At 50.8% G+C, this 16,533-nt stretch overlaps 1 protein-coding gene across 1 annotated transcript in view; it reads left to right on the top strand.

Annotated features, from left to right (window-relative positions):
• The window catches only part of ZZEF1 (zinc finger ZZ-type and EF-hand domain containing 1), a 102,363-nt gene that overhangs the window by 82,342 nt on the left and 3,488 nt on the right, over window positions 1-16,533 (top strand). Inside the window, exons 44-55 of the mRNA XM_077746889.1 lie at window positions 1,641-1,834; window positions 3,165-3,284; window positions 4,869-5,060; window positions 5,812-5,912; window positions 7,013-7,148; window positions 7,252-7,611; window positions 8,136-8,279; window positions 8,733-8,901; window positions 9,290-9,388; window positions 9,992-10,157; window positions 15,230-15,383; window positions 15,929-16,000. Coding sequence (XP_077603015.1) covers window positions 1,641-1,834; window positions 3,165-3,284; window positions 4,869-5,060; window positions 5,812-5,912; window positions 7,013-7,148; window positions 7,252-7,611; window positions 8,136-8,279; window positions 8,733-8,901; window positions 9,290-9,388; window positions 9,992-10,157; window positions 15,230-15,383; window positions 15,929-16,000 — 1,907 coding nt within the window. The remainder of the gene's footprint in view (window positions 1-1,640; window positions 1,835-3,164; window positions 3,285-4,868; window positions 5,061-5,811; window positions 5,913-7,012; window positions 7,149-7,251; window positions 7,612-8,135; window positions 8,280-8,732; window positions 8,902-9,289; window positions 9,389-9,991; window positions 10,158-15,229; window positions 15,384-15,928; window positions 16,001-16,533) is intronic.

Raw genomic sequence — 16,533 nt, forward strand, 5'->3', positions numbered from 1 at the left:
AGCCCGATGCGTGGCTCGAACCCACGAACCTTGAGATCATGACCTAAGCGAAAGTCGGACGCTTAACCGACTAAGCCACCCAGGCGCCCCCTAAGAGAGATTTTAAAATGAGAAAAATGGGCTCCTGGGTGGCTCAGTCAGTTAAGTGTCCGACCTGAGCTCAGGTCATGGTCTGACAGTTCAGTTCTTGAGATCAAACCCCACAGTGAGCTCTCTGCTGTCAGCACCGAGCCTGCTTTTTGGATCCTCTGTCCCCCCCCTCTCTCTGCCCCTCCCTCACTCGTGCTCTCTCTCTCTCAAAAATAAACATTAAAAATATGTTTTTAATAAAATGAGAAAATACTAACTTTTATATTTATTTACATACATATTTACCATTTCCAGTGCTCCTCATTTCTTTAGGTAGTTTCAAGTATCCATCTGATATCATTTTAACATTTCTTGTACCTCAGGTCTGCTGCCACAGAATTTTTGTTTTGGTTTGTCCTACCAATAAAGAAATAATTTATTTTGACTTTATCTTTGAGAGATAATTTTGCTGCATAAAAAATTCTATGCTGAGAATTTTTTTTGGTATACTTTAAAATTATTGGTCCATTTCTTCTGGCTTGCATAGCTTCTGCCGCAAAGTCAGCTGTCATTCTCTGTTACTCTTCAAAAGTCTTTTCTCTCTGGCTACTTTTAAGATTTTTCTTTTAATCACTGGGTTTTAGCACATTGATTGTTATGTGCCTTGATGTAATTTTCTTTGTTTCTTCTGCCTGGGGATTTAATGACCTCCTGGAAATGTGGATTTACAGTTTCCATCAAATTCAGAAAAATTTCAACCATTATGTCTTCANCCCAGGTCTGTGTGAGCTCCAGGAATTGTTCATCCTACTGCTTTTTGGTAGTTCTTTCCTAGAATGGTAGTTTCCTATCTAGGAAGTTTGCTCTCAACTTTGCACACATCACAGTCAAACAGAGACTCGTGAGGAAGCTCCTGTGGCTTTTATAGACAGGTCCCCCACACCCTCTGTCTCTGTGTCTCTCCCTTCTTTGTGATATCCTGCCCCATAAATTCTAGCTACCTTGACTTTCCTGAACTCTGACCTCTTTCTCATCAGTTCGTTGAGACTGCGGGACTCTGCTTGGATTTCCAGTGTCTGTTCTGCAGCCTGTAAGTTGTCTCCAGAAAGCCAGGCTGTTGGAAGTCTCTCCTGGTTTATGTCTCTTCTCTCAGGGATCATAGTCCTATACTGCTGGGTGCCTCATATCTGCATTGTTTCATGTGATTTTTTTTTTTTTTTTTAATGTTCTGGTCAGTCTGTCTTAGTTTTCTTTGGAAGTGGAAACCCCTTCTGTGTACTGTATTTAAGAACTTCCCTTAACACTTTTGGAGACAGCCTGTTTGTGCACAGTAGTAGGAATGTAAGTTGTCTCTCTCACTTGCTTGATGGGTAGGTGGCCTAGTGCCATCTTTGTGCTCACCTGCCAGCTCGCCTTAAACCTGACGGCCGAGTTGAAGCCAGAGCGGTTTGTGTTTGGGGGCCCGCGGTTCTTCCTTCAGGCCCGGTGTCTTACGAGGGAAGAGACGTGGCTGCGGGAAGCACTTACGGGACTTCCGTGCCTTTCTCCCCCTGCCTGACCTTCCCCTTCAGTGAAGGACTACCAGCTGTCCCAGAAAGGTCCGGAGTGCAGCACGTCTCAGGCCCGGCTCAGCCAGTACTCCCAGCACTTCGCCTTTATCGCCAGTCACCTCCTGCAGACCAGCATGGAGAGCCACTGTCCTGAGGCGGTGGAGGCGACCTGGGTCCTGTCCCTGGCCCTCAAAGGATTATATAAAACCCTGAAGGTAATGGTGAGCTGCTCCCATTTGCTAATGAGTCTGGCTGTGATTTAACGTCTGCAGGGGATTTACATCAAGAAATGCCATGTGACGTGGATGGATGGTTAACCGTAGATGGGATCTTAATTATTTTCAGGAATGGTTGGGATCTCGCACAAGGATAACTCAAAGGAAGAAAACAGATTTTTCCCAGTAGTTGGTTCTTTGTATTTTTTCAGTACTGTTTCCCAGAACTGGGTATTTGCCTAATAGACACATAACCTTGGAAGATGGGAAGAAATTGGACCAAACAGCTTCTGTCTTCCCTCTAAACCACAGCTCCTCCAGCCCGTCAGAGGACGAGAGGAAGGGGAGAACCAGGAAGGCCAGCACCTACGGGACTTGGAGCGATCGGCTTGGAGGTTGGGGTGGGAGGAGGGAGGCACCCGAGGAGCTGGGTGGTAACGGGTGCAGACGAGAAGCCTTGACTTGAGGGGAACGTGGTTCTTTCGCTGCCTGAGAGGCCCTACCGGGGAAGGGATTGCTTTTAGGACCATCTTCCCCACAGAAGTAGCCACGAAAGAAGGGTTTCATTTTTAAGTTTGGGAGTCCCTAGACTTTGGCAGAACTGCCCAGGGGACCACAGAAGGACTCGGGCCCTGAGGGCGTTCCGGCTCCGGCTCAGGCCCGAGAGCTTACGGGGAGGAGACAGGCTGTTGACTCCATGGCACTTACCACAGCGTGAAAGAGAAAATAAACTCCGTGAAGGCACAGACCATTTCTGTCTCTGGTTCCCTGTTTTCACAAGTGTTTGTTGAGCACCCGAGAGCCATGTAGCACTGAACTTGAGAGAAGGTGGGGCTCACGGCCCAGCCTGCAAGGGACACAGCACGGAGTCAGGAAAAGCCTTTCTGAGGAGGTGAGATTGGAGGAGGTAGAGAGGGAGTCTGGGCAGTGGTGTGTGCAGGGAGAGCTGGGGCACGGGCCCAGGAACAGGCGTGGCCGTCACCAGAGGCCGCGCCCCCAGGCCTGCAGGATGGGGCCCCATCCACCCTGGCTTTTTTGAGTCGGGACTTGGGTTTTAGTCTGAAGACACCAGGAAGCTTTGGGAAGGCAGAGCGCAGGGGAGGGCCGTGAAGCCCCTGCCCTTAGCGGAGGACGCGGCACACAGCGCGTCCCGGGCTTCGGAGGTGCTCGTGGAGGGCGAGCTGGAGAGAGAGCGGACAGACTGGTTAGGGCTGAGGATCGGAGCCTCATCCTTCCTGCCGACTCTGGAATTTTCCTGATGCGGTGCGCTCTGAAAGAGGCTGTCTTCTCCCTGCGCACCAGCTGCAGGTCATTCCTCTTCTTTGGGCAGGCTCACGGTTTTGAAGAGACCCACGAGACCTTTCTTCAGACGGATTTGCTGAAGCTGCTGGTGAAAAAGTGCAGCAAAGGGACTGGTTTTAGTAAAACGTGGCTCCTCCGGGATCTAGAGGTAANGGGGGGGGAGCCCAGAGCATGCCCTTCAGTGCAGTGCTTTGAGTCCCTGTTGACACAGTGACTGTGACACTTCCCTCCCTGTTAGGGAGGGAGAGTTTGATGTCTGTTCGGAGAACACTGGAGAGTATTCTGTGGAAAGATGCGGTCGGCCGTTATATCATGGCAATAAAGTGTTTCCTTGGATCATTATTTCCCTTTAAAGTCCCTTTGAGTTAAAATCAGTTTCTGAGTTTGCCCTCGGTTACATTTATTTTGTGTAGGATTTTAGTCGATGATTTTCATCTCATTACTAGTCCTTGTAGGCCTTAGATTTTTCTTAGCAGAATTACTGTGGAGTTTCTGGACCAATTGCTTCGGGTCCAGGAAAAGCTGCTGCTGTGTGGGAGGCCAGCCTTCTCCATCGACAGGCCCGAGCGTGAGGAGACGGCTCTCAGTGGCACAGGAGGGCTGCTTAGTTTGCAGGGACATGTGTCGAAGCATAGTAATGGGGGAAATCTGGAGAGCACCTGGGCTCTCGATCTGAGGAAGTGGTTTAAATTAAAAAGAATTTTGTTAATGCTTATTTGTTTTTGAGAGAGAAGCAGGCTCCAGGCTCTGAGCTGTCAGCGCAGAGCCTGACAGGGGGCTTGGACTCACGAACATTGAGGTCATGACCTGAGCCGAAGTTGGATGCTTAACTGACTGAGCCACCCAGGTGCCCCTAAAATTTTTTTATTATTCAAATAAAGAACCACATTGCAGAAAATTCGAACTGTAAGAAAGAAAAACTTCAAATTTCACCTCACACGCACAGCTGCTGTTAGCATTTTATTTATGTCCTTATGCTAGTTGTTTTCTTCTGTGTCCATGTTACACGTACAGCCTCAGACACAGAGAGTGCATGCCGTGGCCAGTCCCTCAGTCACTAGGCAGTTTTCCATGTTTAATGGCTGTAAGGGACACATGAAGACAGGTTCCAGCTTCATTGACCATAACGTGAATGTAAGTTTTTACACATTTTACGTTATTCCTAAAAGGTGAGTTATTGGCTGGGTTAAAGGCAGTAGATATTCTTCTTCTAGATCTTTACACGTCACCAAAATGAATTCCAGAGTGATACCAGTCTGCACTGTCAGGAGCAAAGCTAATAAACACAAAGATCCCTCCTGGTTTTAGTTAGCATTTCTTTGATTACAGGTACAACCGAACATGTTTTTATGCTTGTTTGTTTTTTTACTCATTTTCATATTCTTTTGTGAATCTGTACATCTTTTAAAGAGGTCAGGGGCGCCTGGGTGGCTCAGTTGGCTAAGCGACCGACTTCGGCTCAGGTCATGATCTCATGGTTTGTGGGTTTGAGCCCCGCATCGTGCTCTGTGCTGACAGCTCAGAGCCTGGAGCCTGCTTCAGATTCTGCGTCTCCCTCTCTCTCTGCCCTTCCCCTGCTCACGCTCTGTCTCTGTCTCTCAAAAATAAATAAACTTTAAAAAAAAAAAAAAAGAGGTCAAATAATTTCTACCCTTTGAGGGTTAAAGATGTGGGTGACGTTCCCACCCATTGCACCCCCACACCATTGCCCTGCCTGGTTTCCTGCCCCTAGATTTTGTCCATCATGCTCTACTCCTCAAAGAAGGAGATCCAGACCTCGGCCGAGCACACAACCCTGGAGCCAGATGAGCGAGGGGATCAAGGGGAGGAGGCGGAAGGCGTGGTCAGCAGCCCTGGCGAGCCGGAGCAGAGGAAGCTAGATCCTCTGGAAAGCCTGGATGAGCCCACCAGAATATGTTTCTTGGTGAGTTCTGGGGCCGCAGTGCGGACGGCGGAGGGACTCCACAGGATGGGTTTCTCGCTGGCCTGCATCTTGTTTTCACCTCCGTGCGAAAATGCCTCTGTCTGACGCGCTGGGAGCCCCTTCCCGAAGACGCAGTTGGAATTGTGCATAATTGATCTGGACGAATGGAGAAGCCCTTACCATACTAGTTCTTAAGCTTTTGGGGTCTAAATGCTTTAGGTCGTCTCTCCTGTGAAATAGGCCTGTGCGGTCGTGCTCAGAGTCTGCAGCCCTTCCCTGGTGTCTCCCCGGCTTCTGAGAGGCACGCGCGCTCATTCCCTGGGGAGGCGCTCTTCCTCGGAGCAGCCACCGCAGGAGGAGCACACGGGGGTTAGGGCCGGAGGTCGGGAAAGCAAGTTCAGTTTCCTCGGAAACCAAAAGGAAGTACAGCTTTGGACTTCCAGTGCCAGCGGTCAGACGGGCGCGAGGCAGCTGCAGAGAAGCCGGCAGGGACGCGGTGGCGGATGGCAGTTAGCACTGCATTTGGGGGCCTGGTATATCTTTTGGTGTTTCCATGCTTTATGTTTTCCTTTGATTTTACAATAGCGGATTCCACAGTCCGTGTCTCAGAGTTTATAATTTTAAAGTGACCACACAATGGTCTTAACTTATAATCTGTGGTAACTTTAGAAAATAGTTATTTTATCCCTTTTGAATTCAGGCGATCCGCGGTGTGTTGAAACACTTTTAAATAGTCTCTCCTCCACTTCAGATGGCACACGATGCCCTCAATGCCCCTCTGCACATTCTGAGGGCCATATTTGAGCTGCAGATGAAGAGGACCGATTCTTTCTTCCTGGAGGTTCAGAAGAGGTGAGGACCCTGCCAGCAACACGTGGGTAAAAACTCCTGGGGGGCCATGACGTGGGGCTGGTGTGTGGTTCTTCGTGAGCGATGTGAAAGATGACCGCCACACGTGGGCATCCTCTGAGTGGTGGTGTGTCCCTTGTGGCTGCGGAAATCAAGACTAATGCCAAGGTTTCTCTCCTGTGTCGTCCTGGGACAAACACCGCTAAGCAGGGCCTTCTGGCCAGTGTGGTTTGCTTGTTCACTGCGGCATGTTACTTCCATGGCTTTCCCCCAGTGCTTATCGCACAGTTAATAATGCTCCCTTTCTCTTGCCAGGAAGTTCAGGGCTGGTGCTTGGGCCCAGCTCCCCCGAGTGTGTGCAGCTCACCTCCGCCTCTGTCCCTCATATCCTGGTTTTGACTTCCTATTCTAACTTAGATTCAATTCCATCTTAACTTTCCTTTTACGTTTTCATCCTGTGTTTCTATTTCCCCGTACGTATTCCTCATATATTGCCTCAAGTCCTTTGTGAAAGGAAGCAGGTCACAGTCTCAGCTGTGGAACTAAGAAACCCAGAAACATCAGGTGAAGGAAGATTGGGTTTGTTTTTCCTCTTGTGGACAGTCCAGGGTGGGTAGGCAGCTCTGCCCCTTGGAGCGATCCGGTGCTACCAGATGGCTCAGCCATGCCACCTCTGTTCCCGCCCGGGGATGGGGGGGTGGAGAGGGGAGCCGAGAGAGGAGTGTGTCCGCAACGCAGGTGCTTGAGGGTGGGCTCCAGAAGCGGCCTGCCTTACGCCACTGGCCTCCCTGGGGAAGAGCCCGGCGGCACCACCACGTCTAGCTACAGGAGGGGCTGGGGACCACGTCGCCATCCAGTGGCTGTGTATCTTGCTACAGCTTCAGGGAACTTTGTTTCCAGGATCAGGGGAGAGTGGGTCCTGAGGGAAGGCTTGCATTCTCTGCCACAAGTGTGTGCGTGGGCGTCTGCGTGCCCGAGGGAACTGGCACGACTCGCTGCGGGGGTGATGATGCAATTGCAGAGTCACAGGAAAATAACTCCCGTCAGTGTCCCACTGCAGGCTGAACTCTTCCCGTTCTGTGCCCCGTGCCCCTTCTCCGCAGGTTTGATGGGGATGAGCTTACCACGGACGAAAGAATCCGGACCCTGGCTCAGAGGTGGCAGCCCAGTAGGAGCCTGAGGCTGGAGGAGCAGAGCGCCAAGGCCGTGGACACAGACATGATTATCTTACCGTGTCTGGTATGTCGCCTCCACCTTGGAAACGGAAGGTCTGCCCCTGAGCCCCGCCCCCCAGCCAGTTGGGAGGGGCGGGCCGCCGTAACGGTGGTCTTTGGGTTTGCAGTCCCGGCCCGCACGCTGTGACCAGGCCACTGCGGAGTCCAACCCCGTGACCCAGAAGCTGATCTCCAGCACGGAGAGCGAACTGCAGCAGAGCTACGCCCAGCAGCGCCGGAGCAAGAGCGCCGCCCTCCTGCACAAGGAGCTGAGCTGCAAGAGCAAGAGGGCCGTCCGCGAGTACCTCTTCCGCGTGAACGAGGCCACGGCCGTCCTGTATGCCCGCCACGTGCTGGCGTCCTTGCTCGCTGAGTGGCCCGAGCACGTGCCCGTGAGCGAGGACATCCTAGAGCTGAGCGGCCCGGCCCATATGACCTACATTTTGGATATGTTCATGCAGCTGGAAGAAAAGCATCAGTGGGAGAAGGTGATTGTTTACCAGGCCAGGCTGGGCACGCGCCTCTTCACGCCTCCTCTGCGCCCCCACATTTGAACACACTTCCTCCGGATGAGGCACGGGCAGGCTGCGGGCACGGCTGGGCTCTCCCAAGTCCTGGCCCAGAGCGGAGCTCACAGCCTTGGCACACGTGGTGTGCACAGAGCGCTCGACCTGCCGATCCCATGGAGCCTGACTCCATACACCCCCCGGCCCATTTCTTCTCCGGGTGCCGGGTCCGAGGGGAAGGGTGAATTACGGCCACTGGTCTCTTCGTGGTACAGGGCGCCTCCAGGGTGGTTTGCGTCTTGTTCCTGGAACGTCAGCCCTCAGAAGTGGTGTTTTCCAGAAGGAAAACGCATCCCGGTCTACAGCAAGGGCGCCCTTCCNCCCCCCCAGGGAGTGGCTGCTGGTGGGGTGATGCCACCCCCTCTGGATGGGCCCTGGGTGGGAATGGGCTCCTCCTCCTTTCTGCCGCTGGCAGGCCCTGACGCTGCTGCTTCGTGTCCCACCAGATCCTGCGCAAGGTGCTCCAGGGCTGCCGAGGGAGCATGCTGGGGACCATGGCCCTGGCCGCCTGCCAGTTCATGGAGGAGCCTGGGATGGAGGTGCAAGTGAGGGAGTCTAAACACCCGTACAACAATAACACCAACTTTGAGGTACGCTCTAGGACGTGTGGCTGGCAGGACCCGCGAGGGTCGTCCCTTTCCCTCCCGCGGTCCTGGCCTAGAGGGCGCCTCCTTGGTCCCAAGACAGGGAGCCTCCACAGCCCCGTCTTTTTTCCTCTGACTGTATTTTAATAGGAATAGTGGGCCCCCAGGCGCCTGGGTGGGGGGAGTTCACGTTTCCTGCAGCAAGCTCCTTGCAGGGAAGCCTCGACATCTTCTGGCAGTGCGCCAGAGCGGGGCCCTGGCTCCAGCCCTCACCGCACCATTTCCTGATGACATGGCCACACCTCGGAGACCCCTGTCCTTCATTTAATTCCTGTGCGCGAGCTCTCGTCCCCCTAGACGGAGGGCTCAGTGAGGGCAGGGCTGACACGCTCTCACATTTGCCGGATGCGGCAGGAGGCAAGCCCAGGGAATGACGGGTGTCTTTGTGTCCCTCCCCAGGATAAAGTCCACATCCCTGGTGCAATCTACCTCTCCATCAAATTCGACGCGCAGTGCAGCACAGAGGAGGGCTGCGACGAGCTCGCCATGTCCAGCAGCAGTGACTTCCAGCAGGATCGACACACTTTCAGTGGGTCTCAGCAGAAATGGAAGGATTTTGAGCTTCCAGGTAATAAATATTTGGTCGTCCCAACTCTTAACGTGAAGTATTTAAACTCGAAAATGAGGGGTGCCTGGGGGGCTCAGTCAGTTAAGCGTCCGACTTCGGCTCAGGTCATGATCTCACGGTCTGTGGGTTTGAGCCCCGCGTCAGGCTCTGGGCTGACAGCTCGGAGCCTGGAGCTGCTTCGATCCTCTGCCCCTCCCCTGCTCGTGCTGTGTCTCTCTCTCTCACAAATAAATAAATAAGTAAATAAATAAATAAACAAACTCAATACTGAGAGAAGGGGCTCAGAGGGATGCCATACAGGGCTTAGTCTGTTTTATCAGGAGCATCTCGCTTGCCATTCCCCGTCGCTGCAATGTCGTGACCTGTGTCTGGTTTTTATGTGACCCAGGAGACACCCTGTATTACCGCTTCACTTCCGACATGAGCAACACTGAGTGGGGCTATAAATTCACCGTGACGGCTGGACACCTTGGGCGATTCCAGACAGGTGTGTGCCCTGGTCTTTCCGTGTGTAAGATGCCCTGCTGGGGACACTCGGGCATGGGGTAGGAGCCTTTGTGTCACGGATCGTTGTTAAAGTCAAAGCAGGTGCTTTTCTCTGATGCTTACACACGGTCGCTGTGCTATGCTCTTGTGGCTGGTTGTACACTTGCATGGACAGGGAGAAGAGCCACCCATGGGCACCTACAAAAGACATGTTTCTTGGAATTCGCAGGGCGTTTTGCAAAAGTGAGGAGCTGAAAATGTTCCTAGGTTGCTTTTAAAAAGGCAAAGTTTTAAATGATCATAACTGTTTTCTTGTATACATTAAAACTTGTGGGGCGCCTGGGTGGCTCAGCCGGTTAAGCGTCCGACTTGGGCTCAGGTCACGATCTCACAGCTCATGGGTTCGAGCCCCGCGTCGGGCTCTGTGCTGACAGCTCAGAGCCTGGAGCCTGTTTCAGATTCTGTGTCTCCCTCTCTGATCGTCCCCTGCTCATGCTGTCTCTTTCTCTCAGAAATAAATAAAAAACATTAAAAATTTTTTTTTAATTTAAAACTTGAGCAGTTAATATTTTTAAAATATTGGTGTTTTGTGGGTGTGGACCAGGGTTCGAGATTTTGAAGCAGATGTTGTCAGAAGAAAGAGTTGTGCCCCACCTCCCACTGTCCCAGATCTGGGAATGGCTGGTGGGTGTGGCTTGTCGCCAGACCGGCCATCAGCGGTTAAAAGCCATCCACCTGCTTCTGAGGATTGTCCGCTGCTGCACCCACAGGTGAGCCACCCTCCGTGCGAGAGTCCTTCGCGGGGAGTTTGTGAACAGCTAGGAATGTCTCCTCCCCCTCTGGCTCGCCATTTGTCCGCACTGGTGTCTGGTGAAAAGAGGTTTCTAATTTTCACATCTTCCCGCTCATCAGTCATATTTTATGTTAGTGCTTTTGTTGTTCTGCTGAGGCAGTTTTCGCCTTACTCCACCTTGGGCTCGTGAAGGTACTTCCTGTGTTCTAGAAGCTTTTGTTATTTTTTTTTTCTTCCACTTCTAGCTCTGCGTTCCACATGGAATGATTTCTGTGCATGATGTGAAGTGCAGGGGTCAGAGGTCAGGGTTAGTTATTTGAACACGAGTCTCTACCTGTCCCTCGCTTCACTCCAGCACCATGTTGGTCACAAAGGAGGTGTCTGCACAGACGCATCTGTGTCTGGTCTCTCCTGTTCCAAGGTTTTTGTGTTTCTCCTGGTGCCAGTACCGCACTGTCTGAAGTATCGCTGCTTTCTAACAAACACACATCTGTAGTCCTGTAGATCCTTTGTTCTTCAGCTTCGAGGCTGTCTTGTCTCTCTGACTCTGCATCTCCGCCTACGTCTTAGAATTGGTTTGTTTCTCTCTTTTCCCAGCTTCAGGGAGGTGTAATTGACAAAACTGTAACGTATATACAGGCTAGAAGGTGGTGGTTTCGTGTGTGTCCACGTTGTGAAAGGGCCCCTTGACATCAACTCCCTTGAATGCACCCAGCACCTCATGTTACCTTTCTCGCATGTGACGGCACTTACGTTCGCCTCGCCACAGTCCAGTACCGCACTCTGTCATCACCTCCGTCTCCGTTAGATCCTCAGACCTTACTCATCTTACAGCTGAAAGTTTGTCCCTTTGACCAGCCTCTCCATTTCCCACACCCGCAGCCTCCGGCAAGTACCATTCCACCCTCTGTGTCCATGAGTTTGACTGTTTCTTTGTGTGGTTTTGATTCCACATACAAGTGAGGTCATGCAGGGTTTGTCTTTCTCTGGCTTATTTCACTCGGCATAATGCCCCCCAGGTCCACCCAGTTATCCCCAACGGTGGGACTTGCTTCTGTCTCATGACTTTCCTTCTTTCACAGGCTTCGTTGTGTATATATGCACCACATTTGCTTTCTCCACTCCTCCATCGATAAGATACTTAGTTTGTTTCTGTACCTTGACTATTGTGAATAACGGTGCAATGAACATTTGAGTGCAGATATTGTTTTGAGATAAAAATGTCATTTCCTTCGGATATAAACCCAGTAGTGGGACTATTGGATCATACTGTGGTTCTGCTTTTAATTACTCGAGGAATACTGTGTCCACACTGTGTCCCCAGTGGCTGCACCAGTTTGCATTCCCACCAGCAGTGCACGAGGGCCCCCCCTTCCCCACGTCCTCGCCAGCACCTGTTACCTCCTGTCTTTAGATACCAGCCACCCTCACTCATGTGAGGTGACAGTGTGGTTTTGACTGGCATTTCCCTGATGCTGAGTGCTGTTGAGCATCTTTCCATGTTAGCCATATGGGTGTCTTCTTTGGGAGAATATCTGTTCAGGTCCTTTGACCATTTTTAATTGGGTTTTTTTGAAATGGAGATGTAGGAGTTCCTCGTATATTTTGGGTATTAAGCCCTTACTGGATGTGTGGTTTACAACTACTTTTTCCCATTCCCCGGATGCCTTTTCATTTGTGAGTGGTCTTCTTTACTGTGCAGAAGCCTTATGGTTTGATGTAGTTCCTTCCACTTGTTTATTTTTGCTTTTGGTGTCAAATCCAAAAAAAACATTGCCAAGACCAATGTCAAGGAGCTTACGCATATGTGTTCTTGTAGGAGTTTTGTAGTTGGTGGTCTTACATTCAGGTCCTTAACCTATTTTGAGTTAATTTTTGTGCATAGTATAAGAGAAGGATGCAGTTTTGTGCTTTTGCACGTGGCTGTCCAGTTTGCCTGACACACTTGTTGAGGAGACTGTCATTGCATATTCCTGGCATCTTGGTCAATTAATTGAGTGTCTGTGCCTGGATTTATTTCTGGGCTCTCTGTTCATTGACTGTTATGTCTGTCTTACTCCCGTACTGTACCGTGTGCGTGACTGCAGTTCTGGTTACGTTTGAGAGCGGGGTGTGCGGTGCCTCCAGTTTTGCTCTTTCTTGAGACTGATTTGGTTATTTGGGGTCTTTCGTATTCCTGATGGATTTTAGGACATTTCGTTAGCTATGACCTCTCCTAGAGTTTTTCTTATTTCTGTGAAAATGCCGTTGGGATGTTGGTAGGGACTACATGGAATCGGTACGTTGCTTCAGGCAGTGTGGACATTTTAACAGTGTTCTTCTGCTCCTTGTACGTGGAACATCCTTTCTGCTTGTTTGTGTCTTCAGTTCTGTTCATCAGTGCTTTACGGTTTCCAGTGTACAGATTGTTGACCTCCTTTGTTGAAAACGTATTTCTAAGTATTTTATTCTGTTTTATCCTGTTATAAATGGGATTACTTATTTAGTTTCTCTTTCCGATAGTTTGTCATTACTGTATAAAAATGCAGCTGGAGGCGCCTGGGTGGCGCAGTCAGTTGAGCGTCCGACTCTTGATCTCCGCTCAGGTCATGATCTCAGCATTGTGAGTTCAAGCCCCATGTTGGACTCCTCGCTGGCTGTGAAACCTAGTTTTAAAAAAAGAAGAGAAGGCAGCTGAATTTTCTGTGTTGATTTTGTGCCCTGTGACTTTACTGAATTTATGTGTTTTAATAGTTTTTCTGTGGAGGTTTTGGTGTTTTCTATAGAAAACAGACATTTCTACGTCTTCTTTTCTAGTGTAGATGCCTTTTATTTCTTCTTCTTGCCTAAATGTTCCAGCTAGAACTTCCAGGACCTTGTATTGTTCCAAATCCACTTGTATATTTCTGTTCACGAAACTCACATGCACACACCCGCTCCCACCTGACGGAGTTTGGACTGACTTCAGAGCACTGAACCCTCTAGTCCACAGCTGTTAACATGTTGATTCCCTTTCTCTGCGATTCTGACCTATGCTCAGGTCTGAGTGATGTTTTACAGGTTTCTACGTAGAGGATTTCCATGAAATTAGATTTATCTAATGTTTTTATGATACTGTAATTGGTGTTGTAGAATTCTCATTCTTACTTGTTTCTGCTCATGTGTAAATAACTTCCGTGTATCTCTCTTGTCTCTAATGACCGTGCTCTGTTGGGTAACTTCGAGAGCATATGTGTGCATTATTCAGAGCACAGTCACGCCATCTACAAATAACCAGTTTTCGTTCTTCCTCTTGGTCCTTAGAAGCTTTTTCTTTCTTTTTTTCATTAGCTGTGGCCTCTCCTAGAGTACTGAGTAGAAGTGGGCGTTAAAGACTGTCTTGTCCCTCATCTTGGAGGGCAGTGTCAGTGACGTGTCACCTGTGTCCCTCACGCTGTGTCAGTGACGTGTCACCTGTGTGCCTCACGCTCAGTGTCAGTGACGTGTCACCTGTGTGCCTCACGCTCAGTGTCAGTGTGCCTCCCTAGCAGTTTCCAGGCACACTGACACAGGATGCCGGTCAGAGTGGAGAGATGAAATTCAACATAGCACGTCATCTTCTGGGGCGATACGGAGCTGTTACTTAAAAATAAAGGGAAAGTGGGGCTCCTGGGTGGCTTAGTCGGTTGAGCGTCCGACTTTCGCTTAGGTCATGATCTCGCGGTTCGTGGGTTCAAGCCCCACGTCGGGCTCTGTGCTGACTGCCAGCTCCGAGCCTGGAGCCTGTTTCGGAGTCTGCGTTTCCCTCTCTCTCTCTGACCCTCCCCTGCTCACGCTGTCTCTCTCTCTCTCTCTCTCTCTCCTAGAAATAAATAAAAATATTTAAAAAAAATAAAAATAAAAAATAAAGGGAAAGAGAGAGGTGGCACATTGAGTCTGTCTGCATGCACGCCGGCAGAGGAGGGAGAGAGAAAGCCAGCCGTGACAGCGGTCAGCGCCGGGTCCTCATGTGCAACAAAGGCCCCTTAGCCCACAAGAGCTCCCATCTGCCCTGTTGAGAGCAGCCTGCAGTGAGAACCGCGTGGCTGATCTATGGCATGAAACTGTCTGGACGGCCAGACCCTTCCCGACTGCACATGATGCGCTCCTGCGCTTTACCGACCTTCCTCAGTCCTCTCTTCGGTCCTGGGGCGAGACGGGCCGGGCAGAGGGGAAGGGCAGCCCCCGGGGAGGGGTGGCTGCCACATGCCACATGAGGCACGGATTAGCCACACAAGAGCGCTTTCCTAAAAGCTTGGCTGTAGAGCTGTCTCTCTAAATCGAGCCACATTTTCCTGGTGCTTTTGGAAAACTCCCTCTTCTGGGAAAAAAATTATTGTCTCCAAGAATAAATGCAGAGAATACTTCTTAAAGTCATACATTGAAGAGAAAAAGCAAAATTTAAGATTATAAATGTATAAAGTCATGTTGTAATGTTCAGAATGTCATTTCCTGAGTTTTCTCCTTATAAGGATGTTGAACTGGAATTAAAGCACATCCTCCCTCGGAGTGAAACGGAGGCCTATCCAGTAGAAAAGGGTTTCCTTTACTGGGAAAGGTTTCGGGCCCGAGCGACCTCACAAGCACATTTTTTGTGTTTCATGAACTAAGATTATAATAATGGTTGTGATTGCCTTTTAATTTCCTTTTTTTCCTGATTGTTAAAGCAACGAGCGGTGCAGAAGATCTAGAAAACGGATAACTACTGATAACATGTTTAATATATTTGTTCACTGTTGTTTTTAATGCGGGTAAACAATACTGTATCTGCAGTTTTATGCCTGCTTTTTTCCATGTAACACTTACCTCAAGATTTTTCCACCATCACGGAGGTTCTTCCTAACAACCATTCAGAGACACACAGCTGACTTACGGGCCTGGGCTTTGGGGTCCCCTGCACCCTTGGAGCCCTGTTCCGAAGCTTGGGTTCTGCCCCTTTCCCTATTTGCCGCCGGCGAGTCTTTTTGGCCATTTGGGGGGAGAGTAATGACTTTACTGGGTGTTGGGGGGCAGTCAGCCGGCGTCGGTCTCACGTCTGACCCCCGCCCACAGCGACCTCTGTGACCTCGCGCTGCTGAAGCCCCTGTGGCAGCTGTTCACCCAGATGGAGTACAACCTGTTGGAGGACGTGACACAGCCTGGCATCCTCCTCCCCCTGCACCGCGCCCTCACCGAGCTCTTCTTCGTCACCGAGAACCGCGCCGAGGTGAGCGCCCGCTGGAGCTCCCCCGCTGCCCCGGCTGAGGGCCGAGCCCTGGGGTGGCGCCCGGGATGCAGCAGAGCTGCACAGGGGGCAGGCGTGACCCGCAGTGGGAGGCCTCACCTCTGCCCGGAACGCTCTTATGTTCGGCCTAAAGCCACAGGGGAAGAGCTTGACAGTAGTGACTTCTGGAAGATAAAATGGACGGGTTCTTTTTCCTCCTCCTACTTCCCGTGAGCACAGTAGGCTCGTTGCACATGTGAGATGAAAGGGTCTTTCCCAGTTCTTCAGCTTACCCCTCAGTTTTTACGTGAGGAAACCAATCGGAGCACCCTGTGGGTGAGTCAGGGCAGAGCCTACCCCTCCCCCCGCCTCCCCCGGAACCGGGCACCCGGCTGCTCGCGGTCCAGCTCCTCCCGTGGCTCTAAGTGAGGTCATGCTGTGAGGTGCCCGCAGAGCCAGCAGCGATCACCCTTGCGTGACTGCCATGGGGACGGGAGGGTGTCCCCCGAGCGGTGTCCCCTCCAGCCGCGCCCGTGCTCTCTCCACAGGAGCTGGGGCTGCTGCGGGAGTACCTGCTGGCCTTAACCACCGATGACTACCTTCTCCGCTGCGCGGCGCAGGTACTGNGCCGGACGGCCCCATCACCAGGGGCAGAACCCCCCCGGCTCCAACTGGGGCTCTGTCCCAACCCCATCGCCCACTTGCAGTGTCCGAGAAGGAAGTGAGCCCGTTTGTCAGTGTCATTCATGCTCAGCTGTGTTTTGTGTCTTTGAAACCAAAATAACCAATGCCTTAAATTGACAGTTTGGCCATAGTTTCCATAGAGTTAGATTTCAGATAATTTTGGATGTAACCTTTTTCCCTGGTAGGAGAAACTCTGACAGTTAGTTTGGTCCCAGAGCCCTTTTTTACTTTTCAATTATTGAGGATCCCAAAAAGGTTTCATTCGTGTGTTACACATATCGATAGATACCGTCAGAAATTAGGTTTTAAACTTAGAAACTAAAACACTTACGTACTTCATTATCACTTCATTTTAAGAAATAGTAAACTGACTCCACGTTAACATGAGTAACGTGTTAACTCTGAAAGACAGCTGTGCGTTCCCGAACAAAATCAGCCCCGAGGCGGCGGCCGTGCTCCGCGCCCGCCG

This window comes from Crocuta crocuta, unplaced genomic scaffold (assembly GCF_008692635.1).
Source record: "Crocuta crocuta isolate KB4526 unplaced genomic scaffold, BGI_CrCroc_1.0 scaffold139, whole genome shotgun sequence".
In the NCBI taxonomy this organism is placed as follows: domain Eukaryota; kingdom Metazoa; phylum Chordata; class Mammalia; order Carnivora; family Hyaenidae; genus Crocuta; species Crocuta crocuta.